At 41.4% G+C, this 17,866-nt stretch overlaps 1 protein-coding gene across 2 annotated transcripts in view; it reads right to left on the bottom strand.

The window, feature by feature from the left end:
• LOC128783005 (ubiquitin-associated protein 2-like) overlaps positions 1-17,866 on the bottom strand; it is a 194,013-nt gene that overhangs the window by 136,940 nt on the left and 39,207 nt on the right. For both annotated transcript variants that reach the window (XM_053933583.1, XM_053933582.1), the window contains exons 6-7: positions 8,861-8,915; positions 7,567-7,670 (exon numbers count right to left, since the gene is read on the bottom strand). In XM_053933583.1, coding sequence (XP_053789558.1) covers positions 7,567-7,670; positions 8,861-8,915 — 159 coding nt within the window. The remainder of the gene's footprint in view (positions 1-7,566; positions 7,671-8,860; positions 8,916-17,866) is intronic.

The raw sequence follows: 17,866 nt of genomic DNA, 5'->3' as shown, positions 1-17,866 counted from the left end.
AAAGTAAATTAAGATTAGCAGTAAAAAGGTACTTAGCACCCCAAAAGAACATTCATGTTTAACTAGTTTACTTTCAATTTCCACCAACCAAATTATTTTGCAGGAACTCCTCACACTGACACTCACTCATTCATTCCCCTAAGAATCACTAATCTGACAAGGACAGGGAAAATTCCCAAATGCCTTCTCACACCTTCTCCGTACCATGTTCCCCAACTTTTCATACATACCTCAAATTGTGTTACTGAAGTTCAGAGCAGTTCTCAGTGACATATGCACAGCCTAACAGCAACAATGCACTTGGCATCCAAACTGAAGTTCCACATGTCACTTTGGATTCCCACTAATCTATTTTCTCAGTAGTACACTCTTCATGTAGACACATTTGTACTTTTACTGGGATCTGTTTACCAACACCAAGATACTCTTATTCCTAGGCATAATTCTTCCATTACTGAAAACTGAGGAGATGCCTACAAGAAGGAACAGAGTTTGCCATAGGGAACACACATGAAAGCTACCTTGAGTTAACAGAGAAAGTCACAAAACATTCGAGCTCACTTAGGAAGTGAAACACAAGTCAGTCATGCATAAGCCTTACAGTTGCATTCATTAATAACTAATCAGTGAATCTTCTACCTCTGGTCCAGTCTTCTCATGCCTTCCTTCTCTATCTTCTTTCTTTAGCTAACCTTATTGCTTCTGCAATACTTGTGACAACATACTTTGTCCTCTGCTACCATATAACAAACAACATTATCAGTATTCCTAGGTGGAATTTACAAGTCATTAGGTATTCTTCTAACTTATCTGTTAAACTTATTTGAAGAATTATCATCAATGAAAGTAAAAGATGTGTTTCCGTTTGCACTATAGCACCAAGTAATTTCAAAAGTAATTCCTAGGAAAGATATCATAATTTGGCTAGTGCTCCCTTTCAGCAGCCATTAATATACTCAAGGCCACTCTCCCACACTGGACTAGAAGGGACTCAGAGTGACAAAATAGCTGCATCATAGGCCCTTCTAAATTCTGGGCCTGTTATTGTCTTCTCTGGTTAAGTGGAAAGTGGCTTATATGAAGTTTAGAAAGCTGCATCTCAAAAGGCTCACAGCTCACAGCAGAGCCCAACAGAGCATGCTCTGGCCTCCAGTCTTCTCCTTCCACACTTGACACAGGTTGATGAAAAATCATCTGAGTAAGCTGCAGCAGCAAAGAGATCAGAAGTTACCCTTTGCTGGGGTTAAAAAAATTCTCATATTACTCGATAGTTCCCAAGTGTGGACAATAACATACATAAATTTCTCCATCCTGATGCAGGGTTTCCTGTGTCTTTATCTCCTGTAACAGAATACAGGAAGCAGAAAGGTATCCTGTTTTACCAATCACAGACAAGCAGGTTGTGGACGTTCTCAGAGAGAAACAGTTTCCCAGGCATCATCCTGGGGAAATTGTGAGAAGCTCAGAGAAAAGAGTTAAAACAGTTCTTATCTTGGTCTCTGCAGCTGGTGTTTGTGAACATGTGGAACGCATTCTACGTGATGTTTATGGAAAGATGGTGTTGTTCCTAATTAACCAATGGGGTGACAGGTGTTATTAAGAACCAATCAGGTTCCGGGTGAACAATGTTGCTTATAAAAATGTGAAGTTTTGTAATAAAGTGAGCTTTTATGCCTTCTGAAAATGCATGGAGTTGTGTCGCCTTCATTCCCGTTCCTGACACAGTGGTGACAGCAGGTCACATTCTTCATTTCTGAATTGCCACAAGATCACTGTTAAGCAGTTCCTTTCTAAACTAGGCCCGTCTCTTGTCTTTAGTCAGGAGTGTGTACTTCACATTTGAAACTTCATACAGAAACACACAGCTGCTTCTATCTTCAGACAGGCCAATTACTCTTTTGGCTTTCATTCAATTGCCTACTCGTGCTTTAATTAATAATTCTCTTCAAAGGTAGCAGATCTCAGAATTCTCCTCCATCCTAGAGACTCGCATTCTTATATTACACAGGTGGGGCTGCCAAAGCCATTCCAGTGTCACTGAGTGAATTCATATTTGTAAATGTTTTTTCTTTTTCTACTTAAATATTCATACCCTACTGTTCAATGCCCATGGACCAATCACTTTTAGTAGGACTTATGTGAGATATTAGTTGTTTAGCTTAATAAGTAAGTTTTAAATAAGAACGAGTCATTTAAGAGTTATAATATTGTGTGATTTAATATGCTGTTTGCTTAGCTTTACTTGCTTACCATGAGTAGCTGTATTTGCTGAAGCCTTAGGCTGCAAGCTGTATTTTCACCATAGATATGCTTTTGGCTAGAACAGAGTTCACTTTCTTAGTAATTTTCCTAGTAGCTGGTGCAGTACTGTGTTTTGAAGGTATAGAAGCCCAGAGATTTCTTTATTCTGGATGCCTATTCAGAGACAACCAGCTCCAGCTGACCTGCTGCTATACCACTCTATTAAACTACTTATTTTTATTAAATCCAGCACCTGAGACTGCTGTGAAAAACCTAAGGTTGAGCCTGAAAAAGAAGGAAGTGCACCCAAGAGTAGGTGTGTATTAAAATTCCATTAGTAGACCTATTGGAAACAGAGAGGGGTGTGTGGCCTGATCAGTGTAAACTGCACAAGGAGACAGGGGTGGTACTTGGCCTGATCAGAGTAAAGCGCACAAGGATAAATAAGTGATAGGAAATATACCTGACACAGAAAAGGGGGTGCCCTTGACCAAGGTACTACAAAACTGGAAAAGAATTTTGGTACAGCAAATTATCAAAAAGAAGTACACGGATATTTTATATTGAGAAGACTGGCCATTTATAACTAGAGATGGAACCCTGGCAGAACAGTGGCCACTGCAAGGGACCTTTGATCAGCACAGACTTACCTTTCTGCAACATAGACTAAAGGATAGGTTCCCAGGACAAATGGATTACTGGTACATTTGGGATGGTTGGGTGTGAGAGAAAAGACACCCAAGTCAGGTGGGAGATGAAAGAGGTATCACCAAAGGTAACGCTTGCAGTAGCTGAGCCTACTGGCCCAGACAAGCCTCAGATAATTGCTCTGTTGGCTGACAGACTCTATCCTATGCTTTCTAGTGTCTTACCTAATCCTGCTGCCATGCAACAGAGGGCTGTGGTTGGAGCACCACCTGTATTGCAAATATTTACTAAACCACCTTGGAATCCTGGTGACTTGGCTCTATGTGGGAAGTAAAATGCCAAGACTAAGGAAGGATGCTGAGAAATGTACTCAACTGTTTTCCAATATATGCACTGGATACAATCCAAGCTAGGGAGATACCGAGGTGTTGCTTAGAAAATTATTCCAACCTGATAAAAGATAACATAAATAATAAGGATGCTGAATTGGCTCAACAGGCAAGAGGTGACAGAAACCCCTGGGCAGCAAATAATCCAAACTAGGACTATAACAACTACTCATTTTTTTCATCTACCAATTCCCTAGGGCTGCTTTCAGTCCATTCTCCACCCACCATGTATTTGTGCTTGGGATTTCCCTGACCCAAGTGCAGGACCTTGCACTTGGACTTGTTGAACTACATGAAGCTTGCACTGGCCCACCTGTCAAGGTCACTCTGGATGGCATCCCTTCCTTCCAGTGTGTCGACTGCACCACACAGCTTGGTCTCTTCAGGAAACTTGCTGAGGGTGCACTCAATCCCCCTGTCCATGTCACTGACAAAGATGTTAAACAGCACTGGTCCCAACACCAATCCCTGAGGAACACCACTTGTCACTAGTCTCCGCTTGGACATTGAGCCCTTAACTGCAACTCTTTGAGTGTGACCGTCCAGCCAACTCCTTATGCACCATGTGGTGCACTCATCAAATCCATGTCTCTCCAGTTTAGAGACAAGGATGTTGTGCGGGACAGTGTCAAATGCTTTGCACAAGTCCAGGAAGATGATGTCAGCCACTCTTCTCTCATCCACCACATCTGTAAACCCTGTCATAGAACACCACCAAATTTGTCAGGCACGATTCACCCTTAGTGAAGCTATGTTGGCTGCCACCGATCACCTCCTTATGTTCCTTATGCCTTAGCATAGCTTCTGGGAGGATCTGGTCCATGATCTTGCCAGGCACTGAGGTGAGACTGACCAGCCTGTAGGTTCCTGGCTCTTCCTTATTTCCCCTTTTAAAAATGGGGGTTATATTTCCCCTTTTCCAGTGCACATGAACTTGTGCACCTCCAGGTTCCTTAAATGGTCTCAAACCTGATCTTCTCCTCTAGCAGGCAGTTCCTCATTTTCCCATTCCCTGCCTTTGCCTTCTGCAACTAGGGTGGTGCGGCTGGAACACCTGCTGGTGAATACTAAGGCAAAACAGTTTGTTGAGTACCTCAGCCTTCTCCATGACCTGGATAACCAGGTCTTCCCTGTCCTTCGGGAGAGGGTCCACATTTTTCCTAGTCTTCCTTTTATCACAAATTTACCCACAGAAACTTTTCTTGTTGCCCTTGGAATCCCTAGACAGGTTTAGTTCTGTTGGAGCTTTAGCTTTCCTAACCTGATTCCTGGCTGCTCAGACAATCTATATTCCTCCCCGGCTATATGTCCCTGCTTCCACTCTCTGTAGGCTTCCCTTTTGTGTTTAAGTTTGTCCAGCAGCTCCTTTTTCATCTATGCAGGCCTCCTAGCATTTTTGCTTGATTCCCTCTTCATTCCTGAGCTTAGAGGAGGTGATCTTTGAACATCAACCAGTTCTCTTGGACTTCCTTTACAGGGCTTTATCCCATGAGACTCTACCAAGCAGATCCCTGAAGAGACCAAAGTCTGCTCTCCTGAAAGTCCAGGGCAGTGAGCTTGTTGTGCATCCTCCTTGTTGCTGCTCTAAGGTTCTCGAACTCCACCATTTTATGGTCACTGCAGCCCAGGCTGTCCTTGAGCTTAACATTCCCCACCAGCCCCTTCTTGTTGGCGAGAACAAGGTCCAATATAGCATCTCTCCTTGTTGGCTCCTCTATCACTTGGAGAAGGAAGTTGTTATCAACATATTCCTGTAAACACTTGGATTGCTTGTACCCTGCTGTGGTGTTGTCCTTCCAGCAGATACTAGGGTGGTAGAAGTCATTCCCTCTCATGAGTACCAGGGCTTGGGAACTTGAAGCCACTTCTACCTGTCTGTAGAGGGCCTTATCAGTTTGGTCTTCCTGTTTGGGTGGCCTGTAGCAGACCCTCACTATAATGTCACCTGTCCCTCCTCTCCCTTTAATCCTAACCCATAAACTCTTCATCCATTCCCAGGTAGAGACCCATTCACTCCAGCTGGTCATTGACATTTTCATTTTGTCACAAGTTCTAAAGTACTAGAACTAGAATGTTATATATATGCAAAAGGGGTTTGAGGGAAAGAAGTATGTTCAATTGTGTCAGTCCACATCACCTGAAATACAGGTACCTTATATACAACCTGGAGATGGAAGTGTTAAGATATTTTCACAAAAATCCAAATTAGAATCCAAATGGGAGAGGACATATACTGTCTTAATGTGTTCTAATTTTACTTTTAAAGTTTTATGAAAAGAACATTGGATATACCATTCTCATGTCAAATGAGCAATGAATAACCAACCACCTAACAAATATCTGCATTGGAAAGAATCTATATACCAAAGACATGAAGTGGAGCATCTCACTACTCTTGGTGCTGTTAATCCAGAGGACCACAACTGCATGGATAAGTATAAAGTCAATGGAAGACCCACTGTGATATAAAGTTAACAAGACTAAAGGGGAGGTATGTGACATAGACTTTTATGGGATGGGTGACCAAACCTTGGAAAACCCAATGAAAGAGCTCTCTTTTTGCAAATTGGATACAGCTCAAAATCTAACTTTGATAGAGGTAATCAGCAAGAGCAAAGTTCATTCTTCCAATGCTACTAACTGTTGTTTAACAGTCAATTCCAGTTGTTGTGTATGGTTGGACATGGAATTTCAAGTAAATAGAATATATGTTAATGTGAAATGCAAAAAAAATTCACTTTCACCTAGGTATGCTCTTGACTAGAATAGACTTAATTTTCTTCCCAGTAGCTGGTACAGCACTGTGTTTTGGATTCAGTATGAGAATAATGTTGATAATACACTGATGTTTTAGTTGTTGCTACATAGTGTTTACTCTAAATCAAAGACTTTTCAGTTTTTTCATGCTCTGTCAACTGAGCTAGTGCACAAGAAGTAAAAATGTGGGTGTTGAATGGTGGATGCTGCTGCCTATTATCTGTTCCCAACAAACCTCTCCTGTAGAAAAACAAGTTGGGTTAATATTCAGGCAACGCAGTCAGACCCCCACACAACATTCACCACAGCTGGCTCAGTGAGAGAGGCAAGAAAGGCTCTTTTTATAAGGTTTTATTCCAGCCAAGTAATCACATGAGGCTGAAGGGGACGTGGCGAGAAAGAGAACAACCATGTAGTGCAGGCAGCTTAAGAAGGGGAAGGGGTGGGGGGCAGAGCTAAGGGCAGGGCAAAGGGGATTAGTCTCCAGGGGAGGGGAGGCAGCCACCAGTGGTATCAAGCCAGTGAGGCGACAGGGAAAGGGGAAACCAGTGGAAGTTGTGAAACAGAAGTCCATGTGGGAGTCAGTCTTTTCCCCCCAGGAGGACTAACTCTATGGTAGGTAGTTACTGCCGTTGCCAAGGCAGAGAACTTGGGAATTGACTGAGAGAAGAGAGTTCATGGGATGCTACAAAGAAGTACAAACCAGAAGATAAAAAGGCTACAGCCATCAGCAGAAGTTGCGACTTGACAAGATAAGAACAGTCAGTTAGTGGCCTGTCTGTGTGGACACAGAGAAAGAATACAATAAAGGGTTATAAGACCCCAGACCAAAAATCACCATTGGACCAAGAGGTGTGTGCAAGGTATGTGAAGGATGGGTGAAGAACATGTGCATAGACTACGTGGGCATAAAAGTCTAGGGTTTTCTTTGTTTGGGGTCCCTCTCCAGAAGCACCCAGGTCGAGTTGACCTGCTGCTGTACCACTCTTAAATTATTTTTATAAAATCAGATGCCTGAGACTCTGCTGTGGGAAACCTAGGGTCAAGCCTGAAGAAGGAGGAAGCACGCCTGAGAGTTAATGTGTGTTAGCAAGGAGTCGAAAGGGGCACCCATTGGTTCACTGGAGCTGCCTACTACAAAGAGACTCTGGTCTAAGCAGCTAAAGTCTCAGGTGGTATGTGTGTGACTCCTTGAATGGTGTGAGAATGCTCAGGCATTGGCTTCTTTAACACAGTTCCTCACATACAAGACTCTTCCAATAACTCTTCAAATCCCTTTGTCTCTCAAGGGTTTGTTAGCATTAAAGCAAAAAAGTTGCAAATTGCCTTCCCTTCATTCTAACAAGAGTCAGGCTACAGCATGTGCTCTGCACATTAGTAGCAATTAAGCTATAAAAAAGAACTAATATCTGTGTCATGTGAAATGTATTCACATTTTCAGAAGTTAACTGAACACTAACAGAATGGTTATTTCAACTGCAATTTGCTACAGGTCTTAATTCCAATCCTTCCACTTCTTGAAGCATCTTACCAGTTCCATCATCTGCATCATTCTGACCAGTCTCCCAAATCTCTGATTTTGTCCCAAAGCCATCAGTGGCAGAAGACTCCATATAGTCTGCAGGGTTAAATGTCCTAGAGTTTTAAAAGTTTAAAAATGGAAGAGAACACATAGGTCATTCAATGAACATAGATGTCATAATTTTTATCTGAAGTTCCATTAGGTTTAACTTCTTGATTTCCACATAATCTATCTTGATAGTTTTAGTTTCAAAAATTTTTCCTCTATGAGCAGACACAGATAAAAGAGGGAGAAAAGGGGAAAAAAAAAATTAAGAGACTGAAAAAAATTTACTGTAGAGAAACTGAACCAAACCAACAATTCCTGAAATAGCAGTTAACAGCATACCTACTCCTCCAGTCTTATAAAGCATTAGCTTATATGCACAATGATAAGCCTCTCTCAGGTGATAGTTTCTCAGAAGGTGGCTTACTGATGAGAAACCAGTATCATGTCCTTTCAGTGCACCAGACCTGTGCAGGACAGGAGTCGGAACATCAGTAAGACTATTTCAGAATGCACTCTTGACACCAATGCCAAAACACACACATGAAGCTAAAAGGTGAAAAAGGATCATTGAAGAAAAACCTCTTTTCAGTTTATTATCTCCAAGTATGAACAGGAAGAATTATCAGAAAAGTAGAATTAGCCTTCTGTTCATCATGGCATCAATGATGTTACATGAAATGTCATTAAAGGCAAACACTGAGTGAAAATAGTGGAGGCTACACTTCATGAAGCAAGTTATTGCACCAAAACTGAGAACAAACTTTAGAGCTGCTGAGTAACTTCTTTTGATTTTGTCTTAGGGTCAATGTACGTCCAAACAGCTAAAGCATGAAAGCTCAAAAAAGGAGAAAGTTTAGAACCACTAATCTTCCTGGTTTTATATACAACTTGAAAGTTCTACATTACATTGAAACAAATACATATTTTAAATTGACCTAGAACTATATGCACCACACAAAACTTTTAGTCTCCAAGACACGACTGATGGCTGCTACTGATAGGTACAAATGGGTTCCCCAAGTTTGAGATATTAACATTGAGTGAACTCACATTAGGTTTGTATAGGTGTGTCTAGGTAGAAATACTGGTTTAAGACAAAAAGAATCCATTAATAGTCTAAGACATTTTGAATTTTTGTATCTATACAGGTTTATCAAACATACAGCAATATTAAGACACACAGTGGCAACACTGTAATTTAATATTGACAGTGAATTTGATCCTTGCCAAAATCTGTGCTCTGTGTGTTTCTTACCCCATGCCTTGGGCTGAAGACCTCCCTGCTCCTCTCCCTCTGCCACGTCCAAACCCTAGGAGACAAAACACCATTTAATAGCAACAGCAGAGGAGCCACCAATTTCTAGTCTGTCACATTAGAAAATATAATGGTTGAAGAAAAAAGTACTGTGGTTAAACATAATTTACTTGCCAAATTTCCCTAACACATGCAAGTAAGCCACAGTTCATATAACACTTTGTGTTTCAGTAGGACTTGCAATTCTTTGCTATCTTTTCTGTATCTAGTGAAGTAGCTCCAAATGCCAAGAAAAAGACTTTACCTAAAGAATCATCCCATGAGACTGCTATTGCCAAATCATTAGACATTGTTCAAAATTGCATTTAATTTTTCCCTCTTGCCTAAATGCTTTAAAATTCCAGCCTCCCTGCATACCTTGATCTCTCAAGAAATTCTATCACTTCTTATCTGTGAGAAGAAAGTTTAAATATTCCATTTGCTTCCTTCTCTGACTCAGCCCATCCCTACCCTCCTGTGCTTTCACCAACCTCTTCCAACACATTCCTTCTGTTTCCCCTTTAAGCATAACTACTGACATTATAATTATCCAATTCAAATTACTCAAACTTCCTTGTTATTACCCACAAGAATATTAATTTCTATTTTAACAACAACAAATATTTGTTGCCTCCAATTTTGGTTACCAACCTCAGTTTACAAGCTTCTTAATATAGTGAATAGCTTTATTTTTGCATGTTGCATAGTGCCAAGAAAGCATGAAAATTTTTGTATTACTTAACCATCCATAAAGCACATGTCTATGCAAACTGTTAGAAACTATTTCTTACATGTGGCATATTTCTACATAGTTTTGGTGGATTTTTTTTTTTATAACATCAGTATCTGAGGCTTTTTCAGTTTTTGGGTTTTTTGAGGGAGACAATGTATATTATCTGGTATTACAGGAGTTGCTGATGAGAACAAAGTGATGCTTATTTTAATGACAAAATTATGTGGTTATAAAAAGTCACTGAACAACTACAAGCTTACCAGAACACAAAAGTTATAATCCTAAGTCACTGATATACTGGTTGTCCAAACATCAGAATCACCTATGAAAGGCTTCACATTTGGATCAAAATTACCCCTTATTTTGAGGGGACTATCTAAACTGAATAAACAGTAGCTCCAAGACATGGCAAATTCAGTTTAGAAAGTTCCTATTTTAATGACTTTCCTTTTCCTTCCCTCACCACTTGTTCTCCTCCTTGCCCTAGTTCACTATCCATGTTTTCAAAGACATTTCTGGACTGCTAAAATACTGTGGTTGTTTGACCTTGGCTGGAGGTCAGGTGCCCACCAAAGCTGCTCTTATCACTCCCCTCCACAAATGGACAGGGGAGAGATCACTCACCAATTACCATCACAGACTAAACAAACCTGACTCAAAGATTATTGAATTTATGATCAAAATCAGAGTAAGATAATGATAATGAGAAGTAAAACAAATCTTAAAAACACCTTCCACCCACTCCCCCCTCCTTTCCAGGCTTAACTTTATTCCCAATTTTCTACCCTCTCTCCTCCAACAGTGCAGTGAGATGAGGAATGGAGGTTACAGACAGTTCATCACATGTTTCTGTCGCTACTTCCTCTTCAGGTAAAGGAGTCCTTCCCCTGTTCCTGCATGAGATCCTTCCCATGGGAGACAGTCCTTCATGAACTTTTCCAGTGTGAGTCCTTCCCATAAGCTGCAGTTCTTCATTAACTGCTCCATCATGGATCCCTTTCATAGGGTCAGTCCTTCAGGAACAGGCATGAGTCCCCCACGGGGTCACAAGTTCTGCCAGCAAACCTGCTCCAGTGTGGGCTTCTCTCTTCATGGGGCCACAGGTCCTGCCAGGACCCTACTCCAGCACAGACTTCCCATGGGGTGACAAGCTTCTTTTGGGCATCTACCTGCTCCAGTGTGGGGTCTTCCACAGGCTGCAGGTGGGTCTGTGCTCTCCTGTGGACCTTCATGGGCTGCAGGTAGACATCCTGCAGGTCTTCACCATGAGCTGCAGGGGAATCTCAGCTCTGGCACCTGGCGCACCTCCTGCACCTCCTTCACTGATCTTGGAGTCTCCAGCACTGTTTCTCACATATTGTCACTCCTCTCTCCCTTGGATGCAATTACTTCTGTACAATGTTTTTTCCCCATCCTTAAATATGCTATCACAGACATTACTACTGTCACTGATTGGCTCGGCCTTGGCCAGTGGTGGATCTGTCTTGGAGCCAGCTGGCATTGGTTCTGTCAGACATAAGAGAAGCTTCCAGCAGCTTCTCATAGAAGCCATCCCTGTAGTCCCCCCCTCCCCTTGCTACCAAAACCTTGCCATGCAAACCCAAGGACTTCTTAGAAATATCAAATTAGCAGGATAGCTTTATCCACATTTTGATGAAAGGGTTTACCCGTATTCTATACAGGATGACAACCATGTAAACCTGCAGAGGAAGGATTTCCATCTATCAAGGCAGAACAACAAGAACACAGAAGAATGAAGTCTGACATTAGGCCATTTTCCCCTCTTTACACTCTTTTCACAATCATCTGGAGAGAAGAGACAGAGATTAGGAAAGGGGTAACAACTGCAACCTGGCAGTTGCCATCCCTCTTCACTGAGCCCACACATGGAGATGTGCTCTTTGCTCTGTCATAAACAGTGTCCCCGACCCTGCTGTACCCATCTGATAAATCAGCCTTCTAAACCTCCTTGCTCCAGCCTACCTCTTCTACTGCTCTTCTCTCCTTCACCCACCTAAAATCCACAATCTGGGAAGCTGATCCATGGCATTACAGGGTTGCAGCTTTAGAAGTGAGTGCACTCTGGATTATCTTTCTGCCTAGTAAATATTGGTTTTGTTGTGAATTGTGGTGAAAAATCAAGACCCCACAATTCCAATAGAGATTTGTAGGGAACGGTATGTTTTTTATTTACAGCGCTGGGCGCATGCAGGGATTTCCCTTCAAAGGGCATGCGCGCCCCTGAGAACTCCCGATCCTTTTTTATTACTCTTACGAATTTACATATTCATAGAATTTCACAATAGGTTTATGTATATTCATTCTGCTGATTTTACATTACACTTACAGCTAGTTATACTTGTACTCAGTTTTTGTCAGAAAGTACAGAAAGAACTCCTGGGTCACTCTGCGCTGTCTGTTTCAAGGTCCGAGGAATCTTTCTTATCTCTTTAGCTTGGAAATTTGCATTCTTTCTCCCTAGCTGGGGCAGTTTTGCTACTGCTGCAGTTACTAGACTAAACAGCATATTTTACTTATGTTAGCAAGCTCAAAGCGGCACATTTCACCTAAATCCAAATGGATTTTCTACCCCATTAAATTTTTACTCTGTTTCAGTTGGTTTTCTTAAAAGAGTAGAACCAGCTAGACAAGTTTACTTGGGGACACTGTATTTCCTACAGCTATCAATACAGTATTAAACACCATTTACTAATGATGCACAGAAGAGAGATCAAAAGATTTTTTACAAACTCAACTACAAGACTGACTGGGAGCTGCAAATCACAGTAACAGTCAAGCAGAAATATTTTTGAGTGAGGCAAACATTAGGTACAAAGAGAGTAGCTGGAACAGCTAGCATGAAAGTAGAAACAGATTTTAGAAGAAGAATTCTCCCGAGCCTCCCAAGTGCAAAAGTCTGAAAAAATAACTTTAGCATATTACACATAAGATGAAATTTTAGCAAACAAGGCATATGTACAATATCATACCAGGATGAGCACAATAAACTACTGGCTGAAAACAGCAATAAGAACTTCTAAGAATTTTAGAAACTGCTAGAAAAACATCATGTTGTTCCTGAAGCTCCATGCACAGTCTTAGACTACTAGTCAGCAAGGCATTTTCAAAGTGATCTGGTATAAAAAGTTAATCCTGAACTTGAATTTCAAGTAGATTCCCTTAACTTCATAAAGCTGTGTCTCTGCCTTCTGTCAAAACTGAAATTAAGTTTAATCAACAAATGCAACAAAAAGTATTCTAGTGAAGACAAAAGAGCAGTACCAAACCAGCATGGTTAACATTAAATTCAAATCTGTAAGACACTTATGAAGAACTGATTCAAAATATGGGACAGTGAGTACCCATCGCTGAAAGACCACCCTGACACAGAATCTCATACATCATGGTCATTAATGCAAGATGCCGGTGGGAAGAGCTGATATTCTCTGACACAACTGAATCACTACTATAGTCTTAAATTCTCATGCTCAGAAAATTACTTCACTGACAAAATTAAAACATGGCCTTAAAACAATTAAAAGGCACACAGCCTTCTAACATAGAGAAGTTAGTCAGGAAGCAACTGTGAATGACCATCATTTCCAAACTTTTGCTACTTTTTAACAGTGACTAAAAGGTCAGTGAGCAAACAGATCTTCACACAATTCAGAGCAGGGACCCATATTCTGAGCGTGCAATCCCACAGTAACTTAAACCCATTTAAATCAGAACTACTACAACAGAAGTTTCTCACTAGTGATCACAATTCTGCTCTTTCCTGCACTAAGCTTTGCACATACTGTCAAAAAAGTGAGCACAAAACCACCATCAGAAAACAAAATTATTAGGTCACTGCTGTATCGGCTCTTCAAACCAGTTTCCTGCTTGCTGAATGCCAGAAAACTAGTTACCTTTACACAAGGATAAGCCACCAAAACCACTGTTGTCCCAAGCTACCATGATGCCTGCCCTATTTTTGTTTTTTTGGCTTGGTTAATTTTAAACTTAGATCAATCCTCTAATAAAGTGCAAATGTACCAAGAGGCAGACAGGATCAATTCTTCCCTGCAGTAATGCCAGTTTATGCTTTTAACATAAAAAGTATAGCTTTAACACTACTCTAAAGAGATGCATAGATATGATTTATATTACAACAGTCAATGTTCACTAATTTTTTTTTCCTGTGGTAATTCACAATCAGCAATTTTTCTAACAACATTTTTATATACTGACAAAGAGACAAGTGATGTGGCAGTAGCTCATTAAATCTTCCACCAAGTCTGAAGGAATAGACTTTCTTGCAATCAATCAGCATATTGAGCACAAAAGCAAATAATGGAATCAGGCAAATAACAAAATTACACACACCTCCCTCAGTTGACTAGGTTCACATTAGCCACCACTTATTCAATTTATATTTTTTAATTCTGGAATGAATTATAGAGAAGTCAACCTAAGAAGGGAGTGATATTTTGTTTCCAGTAAAGCACACTGGGAGTTAAAAACACTTATAATTACACAATCAAGACTTCACTCTGGTACCATCCATGCATAGAAAGAATTGTTCATCTCATACACAACTATTCTTCCTACAAAACAAATGCACACTACACGGAAGCATGAAAAAGGTGTGTAGCATCACAACTCAGATTGGAACACTCCATTAACTTAATAACCTAATCTGTAAAAAATCCAGTTTGCTGAGCTTGCAGACCTAAATCTTTCCACTGCATCATAGATGCTTTATTTTGAAATTCAGATTTTCACAATGACAGGTTTAATTAGGTGAAGACACTTTAAGGTTTAAGAAATAGGCTTAAGAACAGTAAGGGAACGCAGACTGTAAGTGCAGGCAACACCTTATATTTGTGCTTATCTCTGACTACACAATAATCAAACAGCCCTGGTCTCTGCTTTGGAAATACAGAGCCAGCCATCCTCCCAGCAGACACTAAGGTGACAGAAGTTTAAGCTTTGCAAAGAGATAAGGAGGCTAAGCATAGAAAATTCATATTCTCGGTATTCCATATTACCAAACACTGAAGTTATATTCAATATATTATAATATCTTGATATTAATTATATATACATTATAATTCAAATCATTTTGTGTCACCAGATGACACAAGGAAAAACGACGCACCACAGCTTTGGTCACGATGAAGAGACTAATTTATTTTTTCTGACTCCAATCTTTTATAGTTCTCAAAAGATGCCAGTGGATTGGAGGGTGAACATGCCACCTTTCCAACGACACTGGACAAACTACCTGTACATCAAATTTCTTCGCCTCTATGAAAGAATGCAAAACAATAGGTTGTTTACAGAAAGTTGTGTGGGAAAGTTCTCTACAAGAATGTAAACTCAGAAGGCTTTAGAAAACTCTTGATAACCAGGGCGACAATTTTGTCTTGTTAGTTATTATAAACCTAGTAGCATTAAATCAGTTTCATAATATAATGCATGTACTCTAGTAACCATTTTTAGAATCAGAATAATTAAGGTTGGAAAAGACCTCCAAGATTAAGTCCAACTGTTGACCCAGCACCAACATAACATCCCCAAGTGCCACATCCACATGCGTTTTGAACACTTCCACTTTCTTGTAGTGAGAGGCCAAAAATTCAACACAGGATTCAAGCTGTGTCTTCACCAGTGCCCAGTACAGGGGAATGATCACTGCCCTGGTCCTGCTGGCCACACTATTGCTGATACAGGCCAGGATGCCATTAGCCTTCTGGGCCACCTGGGCTCTTGTTCAGCTGGCTGTTAACCAGCACCCCCAGGTCCTTTTTTGCTGAGCAGCTTTCCAGCCACTCTGCCCCAAGCCTGCATTGCTACAGGGCGTTGCTGTGACCCAAGTGCAGGACCTGGCCCTTTGCCTTGTTGAACTTCATACGATTGACCTCAGCCCATTGATCCAACTTGTCCTGATCCCTCTGTAAATCCTTTAGACCCTCCAGCAGATCAACACCAACTTGGTGTCATCTGCAGACTTACTGAGGGTGCACTCGAACCTCTCAACCAATCATGGATAAAGATATTAAACAGGACTGGCCTAAACACTGAGCCTTGAGGAACAGCACTAGTGAATGGCCTGTAGCTGGATTTAACTCTGTTCCCTGCCACTCTGAGCTCAGACATCCAGCCAGTTTTCTACCCAGCTAACAGTGTGTCCTGAGGTGACTTTATGATGCTCATATCCCCATTTGTCTGTTTAGCCCAGAAATAAGTTTTGCACCTCTAAGACTGGTTCCAAGAGTGAAGGGGGGGGAAGAAGAAACACGAAGTTTGTTATCAGAAACTGCACTCGTTCCTCCACATTTCTGCTTCTGGACTGTGTTGTCTGCAGACGGACAGACAGATGGCAGGACAGAGCTCTCCTTTGCTTTTAGTTAGTTTCTAGCTAGCTGAGGCAGAGAAGTTCCCTGGACTGTGTTTTTTCTTTTTCTTTGGACCTGTTCAAACCTGCTCTGGACTGAACACCCAGAAGAGCACTGGCAGCTCACACCTGTGGCCCACTGGGCCAAGCTGGGCTGGGCTGCAACATTTCCAGCACTGGAGGGACTGATAAGAGACTGAGTAAGCTGAGCTACAGCCCACAAAGGGGACTTTCTGAATTTGTCTCTCTTTTGGAGCAGCAAGAGGTTTTATTGTTTAATATTGTCCATTTTTGTGTGCAGGTGAATTCTTTGACTGTTAAATAAACAGTTTTTTCCACTTTTCTCCAAGGAAATCTTTTTCCCTGAACCAGTTGGGGGAGAGGCCGTTTCAAGTTGCTTTCTAGAAGAAATCCCTTTAGAGGTTTTCTCCCAAATTTGCCCTAAACCAGGACAAATACAATTCTTGGCACCCAAGGCATAGCTCGAAAAGTGGAAAAAAACTGTACTGATTGCATTTTGGTTGTGCTTACTCTGTATTGGGATAAAGCAGTCAGTAGCCATGTTGCTTGAATTCATAATGTCTCTTGGGGCAGAGGATTTCATGTGTTTCTCATCCCTAGGCTTTTTTGAGGTCCTAATACCTTTCTGGTCCCAAGGATTATTTTCTTATCCAGAAATAGCTCCGGTATTGTCCCTAACATGTAGTTTTTACAGTAGAGAGGCACGGATTAGAATAGTTATTGTGCAGGGCTCAGTGATAATGATTTATAGGGAGTTTACAAAGGTACTGGAGTCTGTTCAAGATAAGTATGGTTTATGGCTTATTCGTCCTACCCTGCATCCTAGTTCCAGTAGCATGTTTTGGAGGTTTATTAGTAATTGCATCCAGTTTGTTAGAGGAAGAGCAGGGGATGAGCCTTTCCTTTCCTTTCCTTTCCTTTCCTTTCCTTTCCTTTCCTTTCCTTTCCTTTCCTTTCCTTTCCTTTCCTTTCCTTTCCTTTCCTTTCCTTTCCTTTCCTTTCCTTTCCTTTCCTTTCCTTTCCTTTCTTTCCTTTCCTTTCCTTTCCTTTCCTTTCCTTTCCTTTCCTTTCCTTTCCTTTCCTTTCCTTTCCTTTCCTTTCCTTTTTCTCCTTTGAATCTGTTAAGTCACTTTTGGAAAATGTTCAGTTTCCCCTGAATGCCAAGGATACCACCTTCCTGGTATTTCATCTGGTAAGCTTCCTTTATATGGTCTGCAGCATGTCTAGAGTGAGGGCTGGTATGTCCAGAGGACCTGATGAGACCCCTGACCCAGGAGTAGACCCAGGCGTGGAAAATTCTGAGTGGTGTGGAGAATGGGAGGATATGGGCCAAACCCTGAAGGAATTTTCTGACCCTATAGCCTCAGATTGTTTTATGTGAACAAATACAGAACCCAGCTGAGACAGGGAAATACCTGAAAGAGAAGTGCCATTATGAGTCTAAGGAGAAAAAGATCATTGCAATAAGCTGGGCCCTGGCCTATGCTTATCGCACACTGCTAGATACTGTAGGGCAGCAGATAGAGGCGGGGGGCAGGGAGATAAATCAGCAGCTACCCCAGTTACTCAGGCTGCAGCCAACACCCCAGCTACTCAGGTTGTAGCTAAACCAGACAGTGAGCCTAAGCCTGTAGCTAAAACAAACAATGAGCCTAAGCCCACAGCTAAACCAGACAGTGAGCCTCAACAAATGGCTGTTGCTCTGTCATGGGGACAGGACATTTTCATGCTCATTATCCCAATCGTGGTTTCTGTTCCCTGTCCTCAGTTTGTTTTGTCTTCCTTCCCCCCACCCCCGGCTGGCTGCTGGCTTGCTGCTTAGCGGGCTTGC

The sequence above is a fragment of the Vidua chalybeata genome, assembly GCF_026979565.1.
Source record: "Vidua chalybeata isolate OUT-0048 chromosome W unlocalized genomic scaffold, bVidCha1 merged haplotype SUPER_W_unloc_6, whole genome shotgun sequence".
In the NCBI taxonomy this organism is placed as follows: Eukaryota; Metazoa; Chordata; class Aves; order Passeriformes; family Viduidae; genus Vidua; species Vidua chalybeata.
The sequence above is the reverse complement of the archived record's forward strand: the minus strand, read 5'-3'. Positions and strand labels throughout refer to the sequence as shown.